This window comes from Labrus mixtus, chromosome 7 (genome assembly GCF_963584025.1).
Source record: "Labrus mixtus chromosome 7, fLabMix1.1, whole genome shotgun sequence".
Classification (NCBI taxonomy): domain Eukaryota; kingdom Metazoa; phylum Chordata; class Actinopteri; order Labriformes; family Labridae; genus Labrus; species Labrus mixtus.
The window spans coordinates 15,142,151-15,162,650 of NC_083618.1; the positions used below are offsets into that span (position 1 = coordinate 15,142,151).

General features: G+C 40.1%; 2 protein-coding genes across 8 annotated transcripts in view; one reads left to right on the forward strand and one right to left on the reverse strand.

Moving 5' to 3' along the window:
• Nucleotides 1–12: 12 nt before the first annotated feature.
• On the reverse strand, nt 13–17,411 carry mars1 (methionyl-tRNA synthetase 1). Of its 2 annotated transcripts, XM_061043231.1 has the most exons (22): nt 17,164–17,411; nt 14,490–14,580; nt 13,776–13,854; nt 13,338–13,469; nt 12,554–12,629; nt 12,136–12,320; nt 11,091–11,200; nt 10,786–10,902; nt 10,016–10,219; nt 8,018–8,219; nt 7,594–7,668; nt 7,145–7,315; nt 6,476–6,571; nt 5,589–5,706; nt 5,155–5,368; nt 3,612–3,743; nt 3,163–3,267; nt 2,738–2,933; nt 2,045–2,116; nt 1,723–1,749; nt 1,296–1,424; nt 13–749 (listed from the first exon to the last, which is right to left on the reverse strand). In XM_061043231.1, exons 1-22 carry the CDS (start codon nt 17,264–17,266, stop codon nt 600–602), a joined length of 2,784 nt encoding a protein of 927 aa, XP_060899214.1. In that variant the 5' UTR covers nt 17,267–17,411; the 3' UTR covers nt 13–599. The 2 variants fall into 2 exon arrangements, with proteins under 2 accessions (XP_060899214.1, XP_060899215.1); XM_061043232.1 differs by lacking the exon at nt 1,723–1,749.
• Nucleotides 17,412–17,611: 200 nt separating this feature from the next.
• The window catches only part of arhgap9 (Rho GTPase activating protein 9), a 45,632-nt gene continuing 42,743 nt past the window's right edge, over nt 17,612–20,500 (forward strand). For 4 of the 6 annotated variants that reach the window (XM_061043233.1, XM_061043237.1, XM_061043235.1 and 1 more), the window contains exon 1: nt 17,614–17,963. The gene's annotated coding sequence lies outside the window, so the exon portion shown is untranslated. Of the gene's footprint in view, nt 17,964–20,500 lie in introns of all 6 variants that reach the window. The other 2 variants (XM_061043234.1, XM_061043239.1) reach the window with 2 other exon arrangements.

Consider the following 20,500-nt stretch of genomic DNA (forward strand, 5'->3'; position numbering starts at 1 on the left):
TTTTGTGTCATGTCATTTATTGTATATGTTTATTGGTTTTCTTTTTTTTTTTTTACTTCCTGTGTATGAATGATTTCTGTTTGTAAAATGTTCTAAAATCGAGGTGATTTAGAAAGTGGGGAGGGTATAAGTACAGACATTTTTAACCAAACTTAATTGATTCATATGCAGGATCTAAAAAGGGTATTTTGTAGCAAATGGAAAATAACAATTTTCCAGAGGATATAAAAAAACATCTTTAAATGCGCAACACACCTTCCAACGCTAATATCGTATGCTGACTTGATCACGGAGAGAGTATAAAATCAGTTTCTTTTGGTGTAGGGATTTGGACAAATCCCTCCATTCTGTAGCTGTATTCATTTGACTCTGTCTTTGTGTGTCTTCATTTCCCCGTCGGCCTATCCAGCATTTCATTAGTCCTTAGTGCCAATACCACATTGTCTTAGATCCTGTCACGGCTTTGCCTTAAGCTAATACCCTCATCTCTCTCTGTGTGTACATCTTGTTCCCATTCTCCGCTATCATATCTCAAACCATTTTTCTCTTCCCTTCCTCTGACTAACCTCCATCTTATTGTTATCACTTTGTTTCCTGGCTCACTTCTTCTTGCCCTTCTGAGGAGCCGGCTCAGGGCTCTTTCCCTCGGCCAGAGCCAGCTGTTTCTTCAGGTCCAACAGTTTGGCCACCTCTGCTGTGATGGCGGCCTTCTCCGCCTTCTGGGCTTTGAGCGCTCGCACTTTCTCGCCCTGCGACAAAGAAAATGAGAGGATTAGATACAATTGTCACACCTTTATTTTCCCTCTACTATTCACTTCAGCTTATATGGACCAATATAACTTGGCATCTGACCTCTCAAATTGTACATAATGGACTTAGGCGGCAATTCATGCATCCGTCTGCAATTAACCGAGAACTTAACCGAAATTTCCCAAAAATGTAACCTGCATTTTGCAGTGCAACTTGTAGTGTAAAATACAATTTTACAAGCAAAGTAAGCGTAAGTGTAACCATATAGTCTAACAACTGGAGATACCATTTAACAGTCGCTATGATTAGCCGTCCCTTTATTTCAGTGGATGGGTCGTGTTTGGTTTGTAACAAGGGATGACATTGAGCTTCTTCTGTTGTAAGAAGACTATCTTAAAGACCAAACAAAGCAATTGAATTAATCTTATATTTGTCAAAATTATGCAGCGTTGTCTAAATAAAAGATTCTTAATGTCTATTAATATAAGAAAATGGTTTTCCAGTTCATGGCTCGACAGTGCGTTACCTTTAGCGCGTGATCTCACCTGCTCAGCCACAGCCTGTGTGAGCTGTTTGGCTTTTTCTGGGTCCACTCCGTTCACCGCCGCCACCTCAGCAGCAGCAGGAGCCGGCACAGCGGCAGGCTGAGTGCCGGCAGCTTTCTGAGCTGCCGTCTGAGGGCGGACACAGATGGATAAAAATGTTTAAATTGGAGGCATTTTGATGGTTATTATGCATGGACATGAGTACCTTCACTGCAGACAATAACACGTATCACTCAAAATGTCGGCGGGATTTTATGAGTCATGAAGTGTGAATGGACATTGAATCGCACTGGACACACGGCGATGAGTAAAAAACAAAAATGTGAGGGCGTAAGATGAGCTGCTTTTGTTAGTGAAGGCATGCAGTAATCAACACTGACACAACAGCACCAGTGTGGACTCTTAACACACACACACTGCTCGATACCTTCTTTTTAGGGGGTTCGTCTTCAGGCTACAGGCAGGCAGTTGGGGAGAGGGTTTGAGACATGTTATTTTTATCCATTTGATGGATGCTAAACACAAAATCCAAACATTTATAGTGTTTTCGATCTGCATCATGTTTCAAAAGACAGACACGCTGATTAAATACGAATTCTTTCTAATGAAGAGAGTCTGGTAGAGGAGCGTGAGCGGCTACGCATTGTCAATCCTTTCTTAATTCATAATTCATGAACAGACAACCTTTAATGCAAGAGAGCTTTACTGAACTAATACACAGACCATTAGATATCATAAACATCAAATACCTGCTGTCCACCAAATCTCTTCTTCAAAGCCTCAATCTGATCCAACTCCAGTTTCTGGAACAACGGACTGACCTGCGAATTAAGGCGGGGGACACAAATTAGTAAAAGGACATGCTTTTATATTAAAAAGTTGTGAATGTGGACCCTGCCCAAATCTGTTGTATCGGGAAAGATTTAACCTGGAGATCACGCGCTTGTCTTTGAACAAAGACGATGATGTATTTTAGTGAGTGGATAACTGTGTCTGAGAAATTTGGAGAATTAAAAAAAAAAATGATTTCCAATTTTTCAAAGCACTATTACAGCTATGATCAAAGATATTTAGAGAAGATTTGTGCACGAGGGTGTGTACGGTGCTTTAGAATTGTGTCGTCTGCCGCTCGTCGTTGGAGACCTCAGTCACAAATCAAGCTTGAAGACAGAATGCAGTGTTGAGATGTCGCTGCAGATACTGGTCAACACTTTTAAGCCTGAAGGGACAAGTGGCCTGAGAGAAACATGCTGTTCCAAGGCTGAGCCCTGGAAACACTTTCAAGGCTGCAGTCTTACGTGTGGGTGTGTCCTCCAGAGTACGGAAATATTGGCAGACTATTGCATCCTCATTGTATCACCCAGCGACAACATACAGGAGGTTCCACAGGTTTGTGTGTGTGTGTGCACGTGAATGAACTTTGAGTGTCATGTGGTACTCACAGTGCCAATGCGGTGTCCTGGACACAGGGCACACACAAAGGTGCCGGTGCCTTTTAACATGGTATTGATGCAAGACTGAGGGGCGTTGAGCTGATCCCTGATGGTTTGACTGACCGTTGGCATGTACGGATACAACATCACTGACAGTAAACAGGCGATATTCACAGACACACCGGTCACTGTGCCCGCCCGCTGCCTAGAAAAGGACAGACAGAGATCAGTCAGTCAGACAGATCACGCATTCAAATGTTAATCAAATCTGCTCAGAGATACATGACTCTGAAAGGAGGAGTCGCTTTTCGCAAAAAGGTGAGTGGTCCATCCCTATTGGCTGTGACACATATGCGTTTAAACTCGTTTTTGAAATCAGAACAGAAGTGCCGCGCAGATCTGAGGTACAGATTGTTTTATCATGGTCATCTCACCTTTCTGTGTCTCCTCCCTTGATCTTCTTCCAGGGTTCGTTGACCTGAATGTACTGGTTGCCATGGCGAGAGATGTTGAGGATGTGTTTCAGAGAATCACGGATTCTGGCGGCGCATTAAAGAAACTTTGATGATTGAGTGACATTGACAGCTACCCCATTGTTATCAGAAATTAAAGGACAGTTTGTGACCCTTCTCCACATGAAGATATATTATACATATATACACACGACTGATCTAATCTGGAATAATCCACTAGTATGTATTACCTTGAGTGTCGAGACATATCTCAAGGTGATACAAAGACAATCCCAAAGAATACGACTTTGACAATTTTAATAAGACTGAATAACTACATAAAAGACCGGCAGAATTTAACTGCAATTAAACTCATAAATGACATCCCCAAATCAACCCTTTTGACAGGTATGTGCCTTTAGATGTCTTACTTGACTTTGTCCATGAGCTGGATGTACTGCTGCAACTCCCAGCCCACCAGAGCCAGCAGCTTCTTATCTTCCTGCTGTAGCTCCATCGCCGGCACACAGCCCTCAAAGAACTTAGCGACAAACATGCCAGCTCTGTAGGAGGGGGGGGGGGGGGGGGGGGGGGGGAGGGGGGTTTCAACAAGACAGATTTTTTTTTTTTTTTTTAAAGAATGCAGGTCAGGGGAAAATAAGGGAAAAGGAGAGAGAAAGAGAGGGAGAGGAAAACAAGACAAGGGCATGTTACTTGACTCGCTAATTGTTCATAAATTATAGATTTCCAAGCCAGATGTAATAGTGCTCTGCCAGTGTAAACAAGCATATCAGTGCACAGCATCGATCCTCTTCACAGCTCCTTCCTCGCCTATATACTCTAGTTGGAGCCGGCCTTTTTTTCCTATAGAGTGTGTGTGTGTGTATATATCATGAGGATTGTGGAACTGAGACGGTTTTTGTCATGTCTGATGCAACATGCTGTTCTATATTTTACACACCCCTCAGCCTGCGAGCAGACCAAAATGCTTTGACATTTCTGTCAAATTTACACTCAACTGCTGTTTTGATGTGTGAGCATAAACTTTGTGTGACCTGCATTTTTAATTTGTTTCAGTCTTTGATTAGTGAAGGCCGGAGGCTTTTTTTTCCATCACGGGATTATAAAGAAAATATTCTTACTGTTACAGTTACTGACTCATCTTAATCAAAAAAGTAACATTTGCAGGTAAACAGAAGGTAAAGATTTACATGATTGTCAAGACAGATATTCGTGAAAGTCTCTTCAGGCAATGTTAAAACTGAGCATCAATTAACTGGAAATACTCACAGATTGATTTATGAATTTGAATAAACAGCTGGCATAAGATGGACACCCTGAAACTAATGATGTGGTGGTTTAGTGAATGGATCCAGGCAAAGACAGGACTTCTTTTCTAAGGCAGAATTCTTTCTACCTCCATCACCTTAGGCTCAATGCAATTTACAAGATATTTTTGAACCAATTAGGCATCAACGTTGCTGCCCCGGACCCATTTTGAAGATCAAGGTACTTTGGGGGAGAAAAAACTGCTGAGAAAAATCTTTGATGTGGGATTTAACCCTGATCATTTGAGGCAATGTAATTGAGGCTAAATTACACCATCCCAAACAAATTTAGAAAACTGGGGTGAGCGTCTTGTAATAGTTACTGCTCCAACAGACTTTTTTTTTTCAGTGAGTACAACAATCTGAGAACTTCATATATAAACCTAAACTTTATAATTGGACTGGATGACAATTTTGTAGCGAATTTACATTTTGAGTGAAACTTACTTAGTGCATAATGTGAAAAACTTGAAGTGGGTTGCCCCTTTTTTAATTTCACTTGCAACTTTTCTAAACTTATCACAAATATTTAAATAATATGGAAAGAAACTCGGAGAAAGGAGAAGTTGAACTCTGGCATACTGCTTTTTACTATATTACCACCAGAAACAAAATATTCACTTTAAAACAAACAGCTATTACCAACCTGTTGATGAAGTTTCCCAGGTTGTTGAGCAGCTCAGAATTGTTCTTTGTAGCCATGTCAGCCCAGGAGAAGACTGAATCCTGCCCCTCTGGACGCACATACAGAAGGTAAAACCGCCACACATCAGAAGGGATGCCCGTGTCCTTGGCCATGTCTCCAAAGACGCCAACACCTCGGCTCTTGGAGAACTTAGAGTCCTCGTAGTTCAGATACTCTGTGGGAGAGGGAAAGAAAAGTGAACAAACCATCTTTTTCAGTGAAAATTTAATCATTCAAGATAACCACACGTCAAGTTGAATACACCATTATGGTGTAATGAATACACCATACTTATAGAGTTTCAAAACAGTTTAAAGAGCTTTAATGAATCCCAATTAGTCTCAAGTTAATTGAACATACAATTAATCAATCAGAAGGTGAAATGAGTGCTTTACCAGTAGCAACCAGGTGATTGACCAGAGTGTAGTTGTCCTGCGCTCCCAGCAGGGAGCAGGGAAACACCACACTGTGGAATGGCACATTGTCTTTGGCCATGAAGTTGTACAGCTCCACCTGGTGGCAGAGACACAACACAGCACTGTGAGGATGACATCACATTAGATCATCGTGAGATCATGCGGTTCAAAGAGGACTTATCAGCTCACCCCAACACCCAACCCCCATCTCTCGCTCTCCCTCTCTTTTTCTGCACATACAGGCCATCACACACAAATAACAGGAACACACTCCCTGGTTTTTTCATGGAGATAAGATGAGTCAGTGAGAACAAGGAGGCTGTTCTCCTAATTGAGGGTAAGATGTTGCTGTTAAAAAATAAATCCGTTACTGTCACAGATACCTCACTTGAATTTGACTCTAAATTGTCATTAATAGGAAACTCACAATAGCTCCCCCTCTCATAGTAAAGCTGATGTAAGCATCATGAACAACATAAATAAAGAAAACTGTGTAGACTTATTATGCCGAGACTTCTGAGTCAAATGTTTAAAGGAAAGATGGCTCTCTGAACTCTGTTGCTGCCATCTACTCTGAGTACATTTTATTGGTGGGTACAAAATTTAAGCTGTGCCTTCAATTCATAATCAAAGAGGTTATGTCTTCCTCTGTTTCACATGAGCGTTATATGGGGCAAGGAATTACACTGTGTTTAAATTGAGAGAGCAAAAGAACAGATGGAGCGATGAAAAAAGCAATCAGACCCAATGTGTGGTGCAAAGAGGACAAAAATCTGTGCCAAGCTCGTGCGTCAGTGCTTTGCTCGGCTCATAGATTCAGACAACATATGTCTTTGGCAGCTGGAGGCGAGAATGGGCTGGGTTACCTGATTGGGATTCTTCCACCACTTTTCCCATTGGTCGGTGTAGTTGGCAGTAATAGACAAATAACCAATTGGGGCATCAAACCATACGTAGAACACCTGAAGAGGCAGAAAGAGTCATGAGTGACAAACGATTATTTCCCCCCCTTTTTTTAACAGGAATTCTGTCTTGACCACTAGAATCATACTGAACAATAACAATATTATTAGAATAATAAAGAGTAGAAGAAACAAACAAAATCCTCAAGATGCACAAAGAACTGGATTTAATCGTTGATCTTTCTTCATTCAAGTCACCTTAAGCATCAAGATAATTTTGGAGGTGTGTTTTAAAGAAGCTGTCAGACATGTTTAGACATGTCAGACCTAGAGAGTCTCCCAATGACTCACAAGGGTGCTGTATTTGAGACAAGTGCTGTATCATAAATCTCTGCAGCACTTTCATTTCAAAGTTTTATTATATATTAGAATACTAAGATATTAAGTTCCTGCATCCATATTGGTCCCAGCAGGTTATTTAGTGAGTGCAGGGGTATTTCTCCTGCGTCAATGAAGGAGGATATAACGAATAATGTGTGCATCTTTACTAATGCATAATAAACCAATAACAAGAAAGTTCTCTCCTATGGTAAGTGAAAACAAATACTTTAACTGTAGGAGACAAAGGCAGACCTTCTCTTTAAAGTCAGGGTGAGGTACTGGCGTTCCCCACTTCAGGTCTCTGGTAATGCAGCGAGGTTTGAGTCCATCTCTCAGCCAGGAGCGAGTGATCTGTTTGGCATTTGCTGTCCAGTCTCCTGTGCTGGTTGACTTGTCGAGCCACTGCTCCAGCTGACTCTCTAGCTGCAGGAGAGGAAGAGAGAGAAGGAAAAAATGCTGAAAAAAACCCCCCACCAAACTCTAAACAACAGCTCTCGAATGAGTAAAACAGTTTATGTAATAAAAATTACCACAGGGATAACTGCCTTTCACAAACTCTCTGACTTTGAATTCTACTTTACACTGGATGATTGTGCTCAATCAAGACGCTGACTCCCTCTCAACCCCTGTGACCAGAAAATGTTCCCTCTAAATTCTACGATTGACCACCCAAGTCATTTCAATGCCGTTTGAAAACGTACCTTTGGCAGGTCCAGGAAAAGATGTTTGGAGGAGCGGATGACTGGAGTCTGCCTGCAGACCTTACACTGGGGTTCCTGAATGGGACAGGCATTACAAATGATCAGCACCAGCAAGGCTCAATTTAACCTATCTGAAAATGCAGTTTGGAAGAATGTTTTTCATCCACAAATGCATTAACAATTTCACAAGTTCTAGTCCAAAAACTATGCTTTATTTACAGTCAAAAGTCTAAAACTTTCCTCAGTGTAGAAAATACAGTTCACATCATAACAGAGGCATATATTTCAGTTCAATAAAGAACTATTTGGAACTGTTGGTACCTTTACTCTCTATCAATAGTCAACATACGGCTATAATCAGCATAGAGTCATCATGATCATCATCCTCTTGCCTTTCATCATCAACATGCTCCTTCCAACTCACACTGAGCTCCACAGCATTAATGAGACGGCCACACTTGTCACACTGGTCACCACGAGCTTCTGGGTAGCTGCAGTGGGGACAGATGCCTTCTACGAAGCGGTCAGCCAGGAAGCGCTGGCAGCTTTCACAGCGCAGCTGCTCCACCGTGTCTTCCACCAGGAAACCCTGCTTGTGGAGTCGCCAGAAAATATCCTGGGCAATCCTGAAAGAGAGAAAAGACTGTTGAAAAAAAGGCTTCAGGGGTTGAGCCTCAGACTCAAGGAGAAAATGTTTGTTGAAGTTTAGGTTGTTAAAAAAAACAACTGGTAATGGTGTTTTGAGGGCACAAATGAATCAATAAATCCAGATGCCATTTCTGTTTTCAAACTCAATTTGAAACCGCTCTTTACCTGTAGGTTGAAAGTTATCTACACTTGTGAATACTGAATTATTCTATAAAAAATAAAATGAAGGTCAGAGACTTTAAAATATAAATGTGGTACAATTAAAACAAAATGAAGTAAAGTTGTGCAAACAAACAACAACAAAATACCTAATGGTGTTCCTTGTTGGTGGATTGGTAAAACTAAATATAAGACCCAACATCAGATGCTCTTTTCATGAATCAAATCCAAAGTCTTTCATCTGTGGGCTGTTTTCAATTTTCAAAGAGCTGCTTGGTTCTGCTGCTCAGTGCCTTTTATGTTGTACGTTATCAAAGCAACAAGTTTTTATTTTTTTAAATCATTGTTATCCTGTTCCATGTACAAGCTTAAGGATCCCACTCTCATGTTTACTGAGGGAAAAGCCTATCTTTTGTATCCTATTTCCACGTGTAAGAAGGATAAGCCATCATAAATCCATCATTCCATGTCTTATTTAAACACCTACAACCACAACAACCTGACACCATATCCATACACACACACAGACGAGTAATCACACTCGCTCCATTACTGTCTTTGTATCAATACTTCCTTACAGAAACAATCCATATCTTTGAAGGTATTAATTTTACCTTCAGACTGCAGTTACCTCATCAATAATATGAAATGGATTGCTTTACTATTTAACGTCCTGTTCATCTGTATAGATCCTCACTGCCAATAAGTTTTCTTTTGGTTGACTTTTCAAAAAGTGAAGTTATGAAAAGTGGAACTTTTTCTAACCTTACTGTATTACGCTGAAGTGGAGCCTGACTGTTAATCTACTTTTACACACAACCCTCATTTAAATTAACCCCTGTCTACCTTTCACATAAACACGGGAAGAGTGTAGTTTCCAACATGTTTATGCTAATGTTAATAATCAAAACAAATGTTTTAATAGGATTTATTTGAAGTATTTGATAAAGGAAAACCTACATTTTAAACACCATGCCCAATAATTCTCTCAGATTAAGCAGAGTAGAGTTTATGCCTGAGAGGGCTAGACATACACACCAGGAACTAGTACAAGATTACAGTAATCCAACATTATGTAATAGAATAGTAATCATATAGAAACGTGTTTGCCCTTTGACACTAAAGCTAAGAAGGGACAGAACTACATCCTACCCCATGAGGGGAGCAGGATCATGAGGCTGGCTTTGATGCGGGGCGGCTGTGGCTCAGTCGGTTGTCTCTCAACCAGAAGGTCTGAGGTTTGATCCCCAGCTCCTGCAGTCCTTGGGCAAGACACTTAACCATGATTTGCTCCTGTTGCTTTGTCGGCGGCGTATGTATGTGTATGAATGGGAATCGTTACTTGTGATGGTCACTTTACAAAGCAACTACTGCCATCAGTGTGTGAATGTGTAGGTGTGACATGCGGTGCAAAAGCACTTTGAGTAGTCAGAAGACTAGAAAAGCGCTTTACAAGCTCAAGTCCATTTACCATTTAATTATTACTGGAGACATGTTTACATTTAGCTTAAGCTTTCTTGTTTATGGAGGAAGAAAAAAAAAACCCTTTCTTTAAGCTCTAACATAATGCAGATTTCACTTCAACCTCACAGCCTTCCTCTCTGATTCCACTTACTCTGTCTGCTTCTCGGTTGTGGTTCTGCCAAAAAAGTCAAAGTCGATCTGGAACCACTTGTAGATGCTAGCGTGAATGGTGTGGTACTTGTCGCAGATCTGCTGCGGAGTCAGACCCTCCTCTCTGGCCTTGTTCTCTGTAGCTGTGCCGTACTCGTCTGTGCCACACACGAACAGCACGTTCCAGTCTCGCAGACGGCCGTACCTTAGAGGAGAAAACACACAGACTTACCACAGTGATTGGGATTGTATAAATCCACCAGAAAGAGAAGTTAGAGTTTATATCTGTGTTGGACCAGACTCATGGCCATTGATCAAATTGTAATTAATTCCCTATGGCCGGAGTGAGAATGTTTGTCCAATTTGAAGTATTTGCCTCCAAGCATTATATGCCATATCATAGCTTTGTCAGGGCAGAGACTTGAAAATATAGTTCAAATAATTGTTACAGTAAGTGAAGAAGAGACTATGAAGTGCTGGTGAGAAGAAAAATGCATGAATGGACGACCTGTTGATGAGAAAGAAAATGAAAGACAGCTGTCATTATAAAGATAAGAAGGCCTTTTAATGCATTCCTGGTTTGCATTGGCCTGATCATTTTTCAAGCATAGGATTGTATAGGGTCCTAAGTATTTAAAAAAGTGTTGGTACAGAGGTCAAGTTTTTTTTCTTCAAATTGAAGGTCTATCCTTTGTTCAGGATTATCTGTGTTTGGATAGCACCTGCTGCATGGAGACAGAAAATAAAGGAAGTCTAAGACCACATTCGTACCTGCTGAAGACGTCAGTGCTGAGAACACAGCCGATGATGTTACCCAAGTGGGGGACGTTGTTGACATAGGGCAAGGCACTGGTCAGAAGGAGGTTTCTCTTGCCCTCCTTTGGCAAACTAATGAGGGGGGGAAAAAAAATCTGATCTGGTTTTGATCTACACACATCATCACTACTCAAAAGTTAATTTCTGACAGACTTATTTCTACTTCAACTAACATCTTAAACTACAAAATAAACACAGTCACTTTAAGCCACTCTCAGAGATACTGCATAATGTCTAAAATGAATATCTTTATTACTTACATGGGGTGCTGTCTGTCTGTATCTGACTGACAGGAGTTCAGACCTTTACTCCAGGTGAGAGCAGCTGCCTCCATCTCCTCTTCGGAAACCAAACGCTCACTTTCCTCACCCTGAACAAACATTTACATAAAGACACTCATTAAAGGGTGAGTGACACATAACTGATTTGCAAGGTGTAATCTTCACTGGTAAATATTTGTATTCAATTATACTGGTTTATATTGTTAAATATAACATTGAGACCAAAATTCAATACAATTCTTTGACAGAATATTTCCATGATACGCAGATAATTCTTATAAAGGCCCACCCTTTCTCCAAGCTACAATATCAAATAGACGGAGAAGTATGCTCCTTACTGTTCAGTGTTTCATGTTTAGAGCTGTATGTTCCATAGAAAAAATTGCTACACATGATATCACGAGCTGCAACCTGGCCTTTTGTCCTTTAACCCTAACCCCAGGCTAAAGCATTTAGCGATCTGAGACCGACACACTCTGAAACTTCCTCTGACAGGGAACCATACAGTAAGTACTGCTGCTGCCGAGTTTGATTGACACTCGTTTAAATCCTCCCATGCTTACACCAGAAAGAGAATAGAGGATAAAGAAAAAGTGATGTAACCTCCACATGCTGCATGTTCTATATCCTAACACGGGCGTAGCTTTCATAGAGCCAGGTTACCTCCCACACTGAGACTGTGTCTGCTTTACATGACAGGCCTGCCTGCTTAGTTTAAGTGAGGTGAATTCAAGCCCTGCAACCCTTTGCATGCTTTAACTGTACAACTGGGTGTAAGAGCTGAAGTGGAGTAAAGACAGGAATTTGGGAAAGGATTAGTGTGACAATAAATGTCTTGCAAGTTCTTGTTTGTGTTAGCGCAGCTCTAGCTTTAACTCCTATTCTTGGAAACCTCACAGGGCATACATGTTCCCTGAGGCACCAGCACAAGTGTAGTTAGGCACTGAAGCTCCTCTGACTGTGTTTTTTTTGTTCAGTGAGCATGCTTTAAGTCTAATAGTCATCCTGATGATCTGGCTGGTACCTCAGCAGGGCTGCTGTTGCATGGCTGTGTGTCTCTGCATTGGTTGCTTTGAGGGGCAGGCTGCTTCTGCATGTAGCTCCTCGTGCCCTGCAGGCCTTTTCCCTGCAGCACTTTCTGAGCAGCAGACTGTAAACTGTGCATAACAGCCCCACGGTCAAACCAAGTCTTCACAAACTTGCGTTCACCTGTTAAAGGAAAGAAAGGCGATGAAAGGAGAGGGCAGAGGAGAGGGGGGAAAGTGAAGGGTCATGGTAAGGGCAATGGTAAGATTGATCATAGAGAACAAAGTATTGGAAAAAGAATTGTTAACTGGAATGAAAACAGAGACCACGTTGATGAATTTAAAGAAAATAATTAATTAGTCGATGGATAATTTATGCAAGGCTTTAATTAATTAATTCTGTTGATTCTTCCTTACCCAATGCTTGTGAAGAGTCAGATAAAACGGGGTAGAGTGCGGCCCACAGAACAACATCAGCGGCTGAAACAGCATCCTGAAACACAGCACAATTTGATGAATATTTTAGGATATTAAAACACTTTTCATGTGTCTTTTTCTGTCAGCTCTACAAAAAATAAAAAAAACCCACATAAAGCAGGAGAGGGACCCACCCCACTCACTATGACTGTCTTCATACAGAACAGCCCTGAGGAACACTATTTTCAGCATGAGTGTTTTTTGAGCTCAGTAAATATGGACTATATGTTCTGCTGCAGCTGCCTCATTGTGTGTGTGAGGTTCCTCCGAGCCATGCCAATCACCAAGAGACTCAAAAAAAAAAAAAAAAAAAAAAAATCTGTACATGTGAAATATATGACAGACACAGATGACTTATTGCCACAGGGGCTGCAAGTACCAGAGAGAACCCATCCCCCTTCCTCACCCACCCACCCTGCCACCCACACTGAGGCACAGCTGCAACATTTGGGACCTCCTCCCCAGATAAATCGTTTTAACTTTAAAAATGCATCACTAGCTCAGCAGCTGAAAAAAAAAGAAAGAGAAGAAGAAACAGAAATGTTGCCTGAGGAGCCAAATTTGGCACAGAGGAGACGCTCAGTTAAGCTCAGCTGAGCTTCTGAAGAGGCATCATGAACTTTTGACTTGATCATATAGTCTGTTTGTCTTTATGGTATGATTACGCTCACAGGATACAGGAATATTTAATGAGAAAGGAAAAATGGAGATGTTCAAGCTGTACCCCAGTTAAATATGGCAAGTTCCCCTTGCTTAAGCTTTGCTCCAAGTAGTTTAGTGGCCCCTGGAGGACCTTGGACACATCGGATCCTTTACCCTGCAGCACCGCCATGTGAAGAGCCTGCAGCAGTGCTGGCTGTACATAGGAGACAAAAACAGAGATTAATTAGAATTGATTGTATGACGTTAGATCAGACAGTAAACCAAAGGAGCATGAATGAGGTTAGGTCATTTTGTTAAACCCCACGGAGCAGCCTGATTGTCTTTTTCTGTACATTGTTCATTTGAGAGCTGGACCTTTAATGACTTAGCTGCATGGATTTATGGTCCTTAAAAAACAGAAAAGGAACATGAATCTGCACTAAAGACAAAAGCATTCATACATTTAAAGCTGCATCTTAAAGAGGTATTATTGTAAATTCTGTTTTTCTGCAAAGCTCACCTGAAGATCTGTGGCCTCCCATTCAAGCCACTGACCACAAAGTTCAGTGCAGTCTTTTCCACTCACTTCAAACAGATATCTAAGATGTTAAAAAAAAAGACAGAAAGTCAAACACTTGCAGTATACTTGCTTTCAAAAGGAATTGCATGTGATATGTGCCAAACAAACACACATAAAATATAGATACTGCATCCACAGATGGGCTCCATATTCATGAGTCAGTAACAACGTGGCTCAGATTTATATGGTAATGCTCAAAAATAAAAGAATCCTCCTTAAAATCATAATCAAGTGGGGGCGCTGGTGGCGCGCGCCCCATGTATGGAGGCTGTAGTCCTCCAAGCGGGCGGCCCAGGTTCAAACCGACCTGTGGCTCCTTTCCCGCATGTCATTCCCCACTCTCTCTCCCTGATTTCCACTGTCCTATCTCTCATATAAAGGCCCAAAATGCCCAAAAAGAAATCTTCAAAAAAAAAAAAAAAAAAATCATAATCAAGTGGTATAAAGCCAGGCAGTTGGATATAGAAATCTTTTTTTTGTTCAGTAATCTGTTATACATATTCCTGCTGATACAGCAATACAATGCAGGTTACGCAAATGTAATTTTGTTGATGTAGATGCAGTGATGTACAGCCTCCACATTTACATCATTTTAGCTAAGTTATTCAAAAATGACCGAATGAATAAAAGGGAGGAGGATGTTAGCATACTGACCGGCAGATGGCATTGGAGCTGAAAAGGTGCAGCCCACTGGGCAGGAGCAGAGCTGGCAAGGCTGGACGGCTAAGGTAGGGCACCACTCTCTCTGTGGAAATAAAAAACAATCCATGTTGAGACAACAATAAGATTAACACAACATCAGAGGGTTATAATGTAGAAGAGCGTGTTTTAAACTAGATAGACTGGGTCCATCGGATCAAACAATAAATCATCTCTCTAACAGCTGTGTCTTTAAAGGAGGAGAACTGAAGCCTGAATCCACTGGAGACAGTTTGTTGCAGCACTTGCTGATTGTGTTTGAATGCAATGCTCATCTTCAATGAGAACGTATAAGAGAGGACTTCTCAAGGATAATCCTCTGATCATGTTTTCATCCTCAATCCTTCTTAGTTTAGATCCTACTACGTTTAATCAAGCACACAAAAGGTCAAGCAGGGTGGAATATTTGATCTTCTTAATCAGGAATTTATCAGAACTCAGCACGATGATGATACATTTTTGCCGATGTCAATTCCATCATACTATTTGATACAAGATTGTAGCTCTAAATTTTTATTACTGTATATTTTCCTCCCACTTAATCCAGTCAAGGGATGTGATAACACTTTAATCTTGAGCTGACATCATTCAGCAACCAATTAGCTTTCAACTTTTTAATGTATTGCCAACAAATTGACAATTGATTATCTGAGCAATTTAAAAAAAGTTTAAAAAAAAAAGTAATTGTTTTACTTTTTGAAAAGTAACGACAATTAACGGAATATTTTTGGGTTATGGACAAAAGAAGACATTTGAGGATGTAGCCACATTTTATTTACATTGCTTTTTAAATGTGGCCTGTATCAGACTCCTGGGGGAATCCACATATGAAAGAGGCCCAAAACTGATCAGATTCATTGCGACTTGTGCTGCTCATGCTGGAGTAGAAAAAAAAGAAAAAAAAGATCTGAGTGTCACAGGAACAAAAAAATCTGATTCAGGTCACTTTTGGCTGCAGTGTTACATGCAGCATTAGATCTCTGTGACCCAGCTCCCATGAATGTGTCGCTCTCATCTGGGACTTCAGTTTTTACCTCTCTCACATGACTGATATAACCACTTAATCAGGAATAAATTCCTTTACATTTCCGCAGATATGATATTAAAAAATAAAATGCATCTACAAAAAAAAAAAAAAAGTTGGAGTATCGTTAAGCATATTCTGTGTTAAAGGGTACCCAAAGCAAAAATATACAACATTTCTTATGGTTGATTGAAGCCATTGGACTACTTTGCATTGAGAAAACCGCTCTTTTTAAAACATTTTTCTGCACATATTTAGACATTAATGCCTCCAACCCTGAGGAGCAATGGGTACTTTGTTTAATATCAATGTGTCCATCAAATTCAATAAACAGACTTTTAACACAGTTAACGTAATGCCATGAATTTGATGGCAGGGGACAACCATAAGTTTGGGCAATCTTTTCTGCTTCTCAAATTCATTTGGGTCCAGTTACCTGTCAAGGCTTTATATTGGGGTAAGCCTGAACTGACAGTATTAAGCTAAATCACATTTTAAACCTATATACAGACGGTAGATTGAACTTCAGTCTCATTACGTGGAAGGTTATTTTTATTTTCTAAAACACAGACAGTCTCATTATTTATAACGATATAGCGTAATGTTGCTATCAAATATATGTAATTTTATATTCCATAAGGTGCTCAAGCTCGCACAAACAAATCCCTATAAGATAAAAGTTTAACCAAACCAAAGTACTTAGGGATTGTTCTAGACAGGACAGGTACATACATAGGTATACTGTACAGGTAGAAGCTGAACACCTGGATGTATAAATTCAAATTCAAAAAACTTTATTTGACCCCGGGGGGCAACTCAAAGGCACACAAAGCAGTAAATTAACAACAGTGCAGGTAGACGAAACATTTTAACCTAAATATAAAGTGTCAATTTAAATACAACTTAAAGCTTAAACTTAACTTAAAATACTAAATATAAAAAGAGTAGATATAAGTGGACAGTGATCGGACTGACAGATGTAAACAGATGTAAACATAACTATGTGCAGTAAACGAGAAATAAATATATATATATATATACAGAGCAATGTGCAAGTAGGCAAATACTAAATGATAAGTTATAAGGTGCATAATGAATAATGGAAAAACAGAACTAATATAAACAATATAACTGTAAAGGTAAAAATGAGATAAATAAAGTGACCGTAGTGTAATGATGGATAAGAAACATCAGGAATAAAGTAACCAGAGCTGTATGAATACTGAAATAGAAAGGATAGAATAAAGTACACCCTGCTAAACAAAGCCTATATGATGATGTGCAAACAAACTGAACTGAAACAAGAAAACAAACAAAGTGACTACAGTCAGAGACTCTTCTAGCCGCTTCTCAGGTACAGGTGTTCATGCACTCAGTCCATTCATCACTGACTGACACAAGCAGGCAGATATGAAGAAATCAGCTAATGGTAGCTCGTCACAGTTTCTACAGATAGGCGACAGCTGCAACACGAACTCAACTCACACTTGACAGGATTAAAATTAATTACAGTGAGCCAGAGCCTTATTGGCAAATAGAAGATGCCATAAGTCCTATTTAAGGTAAAACCCACACATTAATGTTAAGCTAACCATGCTTTCTTACCTTCGTGGTTGACATAGTGGACGTCACACTGAACTCCTGTCACTTCTAAAGCAGCTAACACCTTCAGGCAGTGCGGGTTTCCTTCACTTACATACAGCTTCATTTGGCCCTCGGTAGCTGCTCCTCTATGCTCGGTTTGACGACTGGCTTATAATATAATTACTTTAAAACAAGACAAGAAGCTGCTAGTAAAAGTTTACCCTGTCCACACGCTGATGCAAGCACTGTCGGCTTTTTACTAATGGCGGATATGTAGTTCTTGAACGATGTCCGTGTCCGTCCTCTAAATAGCGGCTGTCCGTCAGATGGACTCCATGTCCCACAAACCCCTGCAAATACCGTCATCTGCGACATGCTACGAGGTATGCTTGTTTTTGTTTATATCGTAGCACCGGTGGGCGGGAAGGGTCTCCCGTGAAGAAAATTACTTACCGGACGACGCCATACTAACTTCAGCCTGTTCAGTCATCTCATTGGTTCTTTGTGAAATCATATTGTGGGCTTTTAGCCAATCTTAACCCTCCAAACCCGACCAGCAAAAGCTATGTTTTTTTTTATCCACTTAAAGCGCCAGGAGGATGTATCACTGTGGGCTCCAGCGGGCAACTTAGTGCCCGAGTGTGACTGGTAATCTGCAAAGTGCTCGGCGGGGGTTACTGTTTCCGCGTCCGTTTCCTAAATTATGTGAAGTTGTACATATTTTTTTTTGTTATTAAAACCGGGGGAAAGGCGTAGCTCCAACTCTCTCTTTGCACTTCACTCTAAAAAACGCAACTGAGCTGTCATCACGTCGCTGCAAGGTGAGTGATGTTTGTTCTCTCAATTTCAAAAGAGACTTCTCAGATAAGAGACTTCTGTTGAGTTCTTTAGTCAGACAACTTATATCCTGTCTGAAATATAACAGGATTGCAGGAAAGTATGTGCAGGTATGCAAGATTTAGCGTTTCTGTGACCCCCCCCCCCCCCCCCTTTATTTATTGTGCTGTAATATAAGTGCAGCTGAACTATGAACCGTAATACTATCTTTTTTCAGTTAATTTAATATATGCACTAAATTATTTGGTGTCTATTTATTTAAATGAGTTATTTTCAAGTTGTTAGATCACAGTTTCTGACCACCTGCCACATATGAGTACAGGTTTAAAAAATCTCTTAATCCCCATCAGACTAATGACTCATTCAGTGATGACTGAGGCCACTTGCATACATTAGAATAAATACGTTTTCATGACCTTAATGATCTTTTAATCTAGTTATCTATATTTTGAAAAAATATAGAAGTTGTGTATGAGTTATTGTGAAAAAAAATCATTCTGTGTTAGTACATTTTGATACTGAAATAAGATCATTGGATACCATTGAAATAACTTTAACACAGTGCTTCCATCTAGTGTAAAGTTTGTGGGGAAATAAAAGTTGTGGACTAACGCTGCAGGTCTAATATTTAGCAGTGCAGGTCCTGTCTCTGCAAATAGCTCAAACACTTTCCATTTACCAAAATAGCAAGTGTGCTTTTTTTTGAAAAACAAGGTATTTTTCCACATCATAGTGTCAAACTGCAGGAAGCCTTTACTGTCACAGTCTCTCAGACTCAGCTGTGATAGAGCACGGGAGCCACGGAGGGGCCAACTAACTGCAAACACAACATAAACTAAAAATGACTTTAACCTCCAAGTATTTTTTGTTAAAGAATTATTTCAGCTGTTTACATATTCCTGTCCATCCCCTTGCAGAATATAATAACTATGCACAGATCTTTTGACATGGAAAGCACTTGATTATATATATTTTTCTATTTTATGTATAGTTATGATGCTTTTATTTGTTTTACATATTTAATTTATTCAAAGGTGCTGCTGTCTTTATGACCCAATGTTGGTTTTCTCTGTGTTCCAGTCCGTAAATGTCCCTGATAACAATTTCTTATTCTCAATACTTTATGACATACTTCTCTTCATGTGGAAATATTTGCATGCTACTGTGAGCGAGTTTGAAGCCCTCACATGCAGCTACATAGAAGCTGCATAGATGGGTTAACCACAGGGTGTGATGGAAACAGTTTGACTGACGCATTGCATTTTTGCTGTTTTATAATCTTTCTTAAGTCCATGCAAAGAAGGAGATTTGCTCCCCTTTTCGCCAGCGTGTGACGACACAAGCTTGGAAGATTATTTTCCACTTGCAACATTGCTGATTAAAAGTGCCAACCATGTGCAGCATTAGCACGGGGGTTACCAGTTTGCTGTAATTAGTGTTGAATGCTGTAATACAGCATTCAACACTATTGTTATCCAAATCTTTATTATTAGTGGGAATGCTGTAAGGGTAGTAAAAATGAACAAAGCATGAGGGTTAAGCAGTCTTTATGCAGTATCTTCTACCTGTTCTATCACTTCTACTACTGTTTCTTCTTCTTCTACTTTTACTTCTTCTACTTCTTATTCTTCTCATTTTCCTACTTTTTCTTCTTCTACTACTACTACTCTTCTTTTACTATTTCCTCTACTTCTTCATCTTCTACTTTTTCTTCATCTACTAATCCTTCAGCTGTTTCTGCTGATTCTTCTTCATTCAGCAGTGTTTTGCAAAACATTTCAGCAGTCAGCATAAATGCAAATTGTCTAGTTTTCCAGTGTGCTTCACAGACTGCTGTCATAGACTGATTGAGAGACTGAAGCCTGGTTTGATACTTGTCAGATTATTCTTCTACTTTGGGCTGTGTGTCTGTGGTCTGTCTCAGTGTGAGATCTGTTTGCATGCTATGAGCTGTGGAGCAATATTATACAGTAGCAGATGCTCAGCAAACCTCATGTTGCTGTCAGTATTTGTGCTGTCAGCACAAAGTTAACAGCCACACCACAACTGAGCATTTGGTCCTCCAGAAACCTGCACGTGTGAAGGATAGACATCTGTTTTTTTGGAATGCATAACTTTGATTGTCTCGCCGTATCTTTGTGTTCTGGTGAAGATAGCTGCAGTAGTTTTGTCATCACTTCAAACTTCCTGTCAATGAAACCAGTTCTCATAGCATTTCCAAAACTTTCTTCCCCAGTTCTTGGTAACAACTCATGCTGCATAGTTCGAAGGGCATATGGGAGCCTCAAAAAGGAAAACTTTTTTTAGATTATATGATTAAAAAAAACAGTTTTCACTCTTAGTTGCCTGTTTTTTTTTATTATCTAAATCAACACATCTGTAGATCAGTCCTCCCTTCAGTGAGTCAATAACACTCAGTTATAATGACACGGTTTTTAAGGGAGGTGTTGGTTTAACTTAATGATCATTTGGGGGCTAATGTGAATGGTCCTTATTGAATGGGTATTGGTCTGATTTAAAT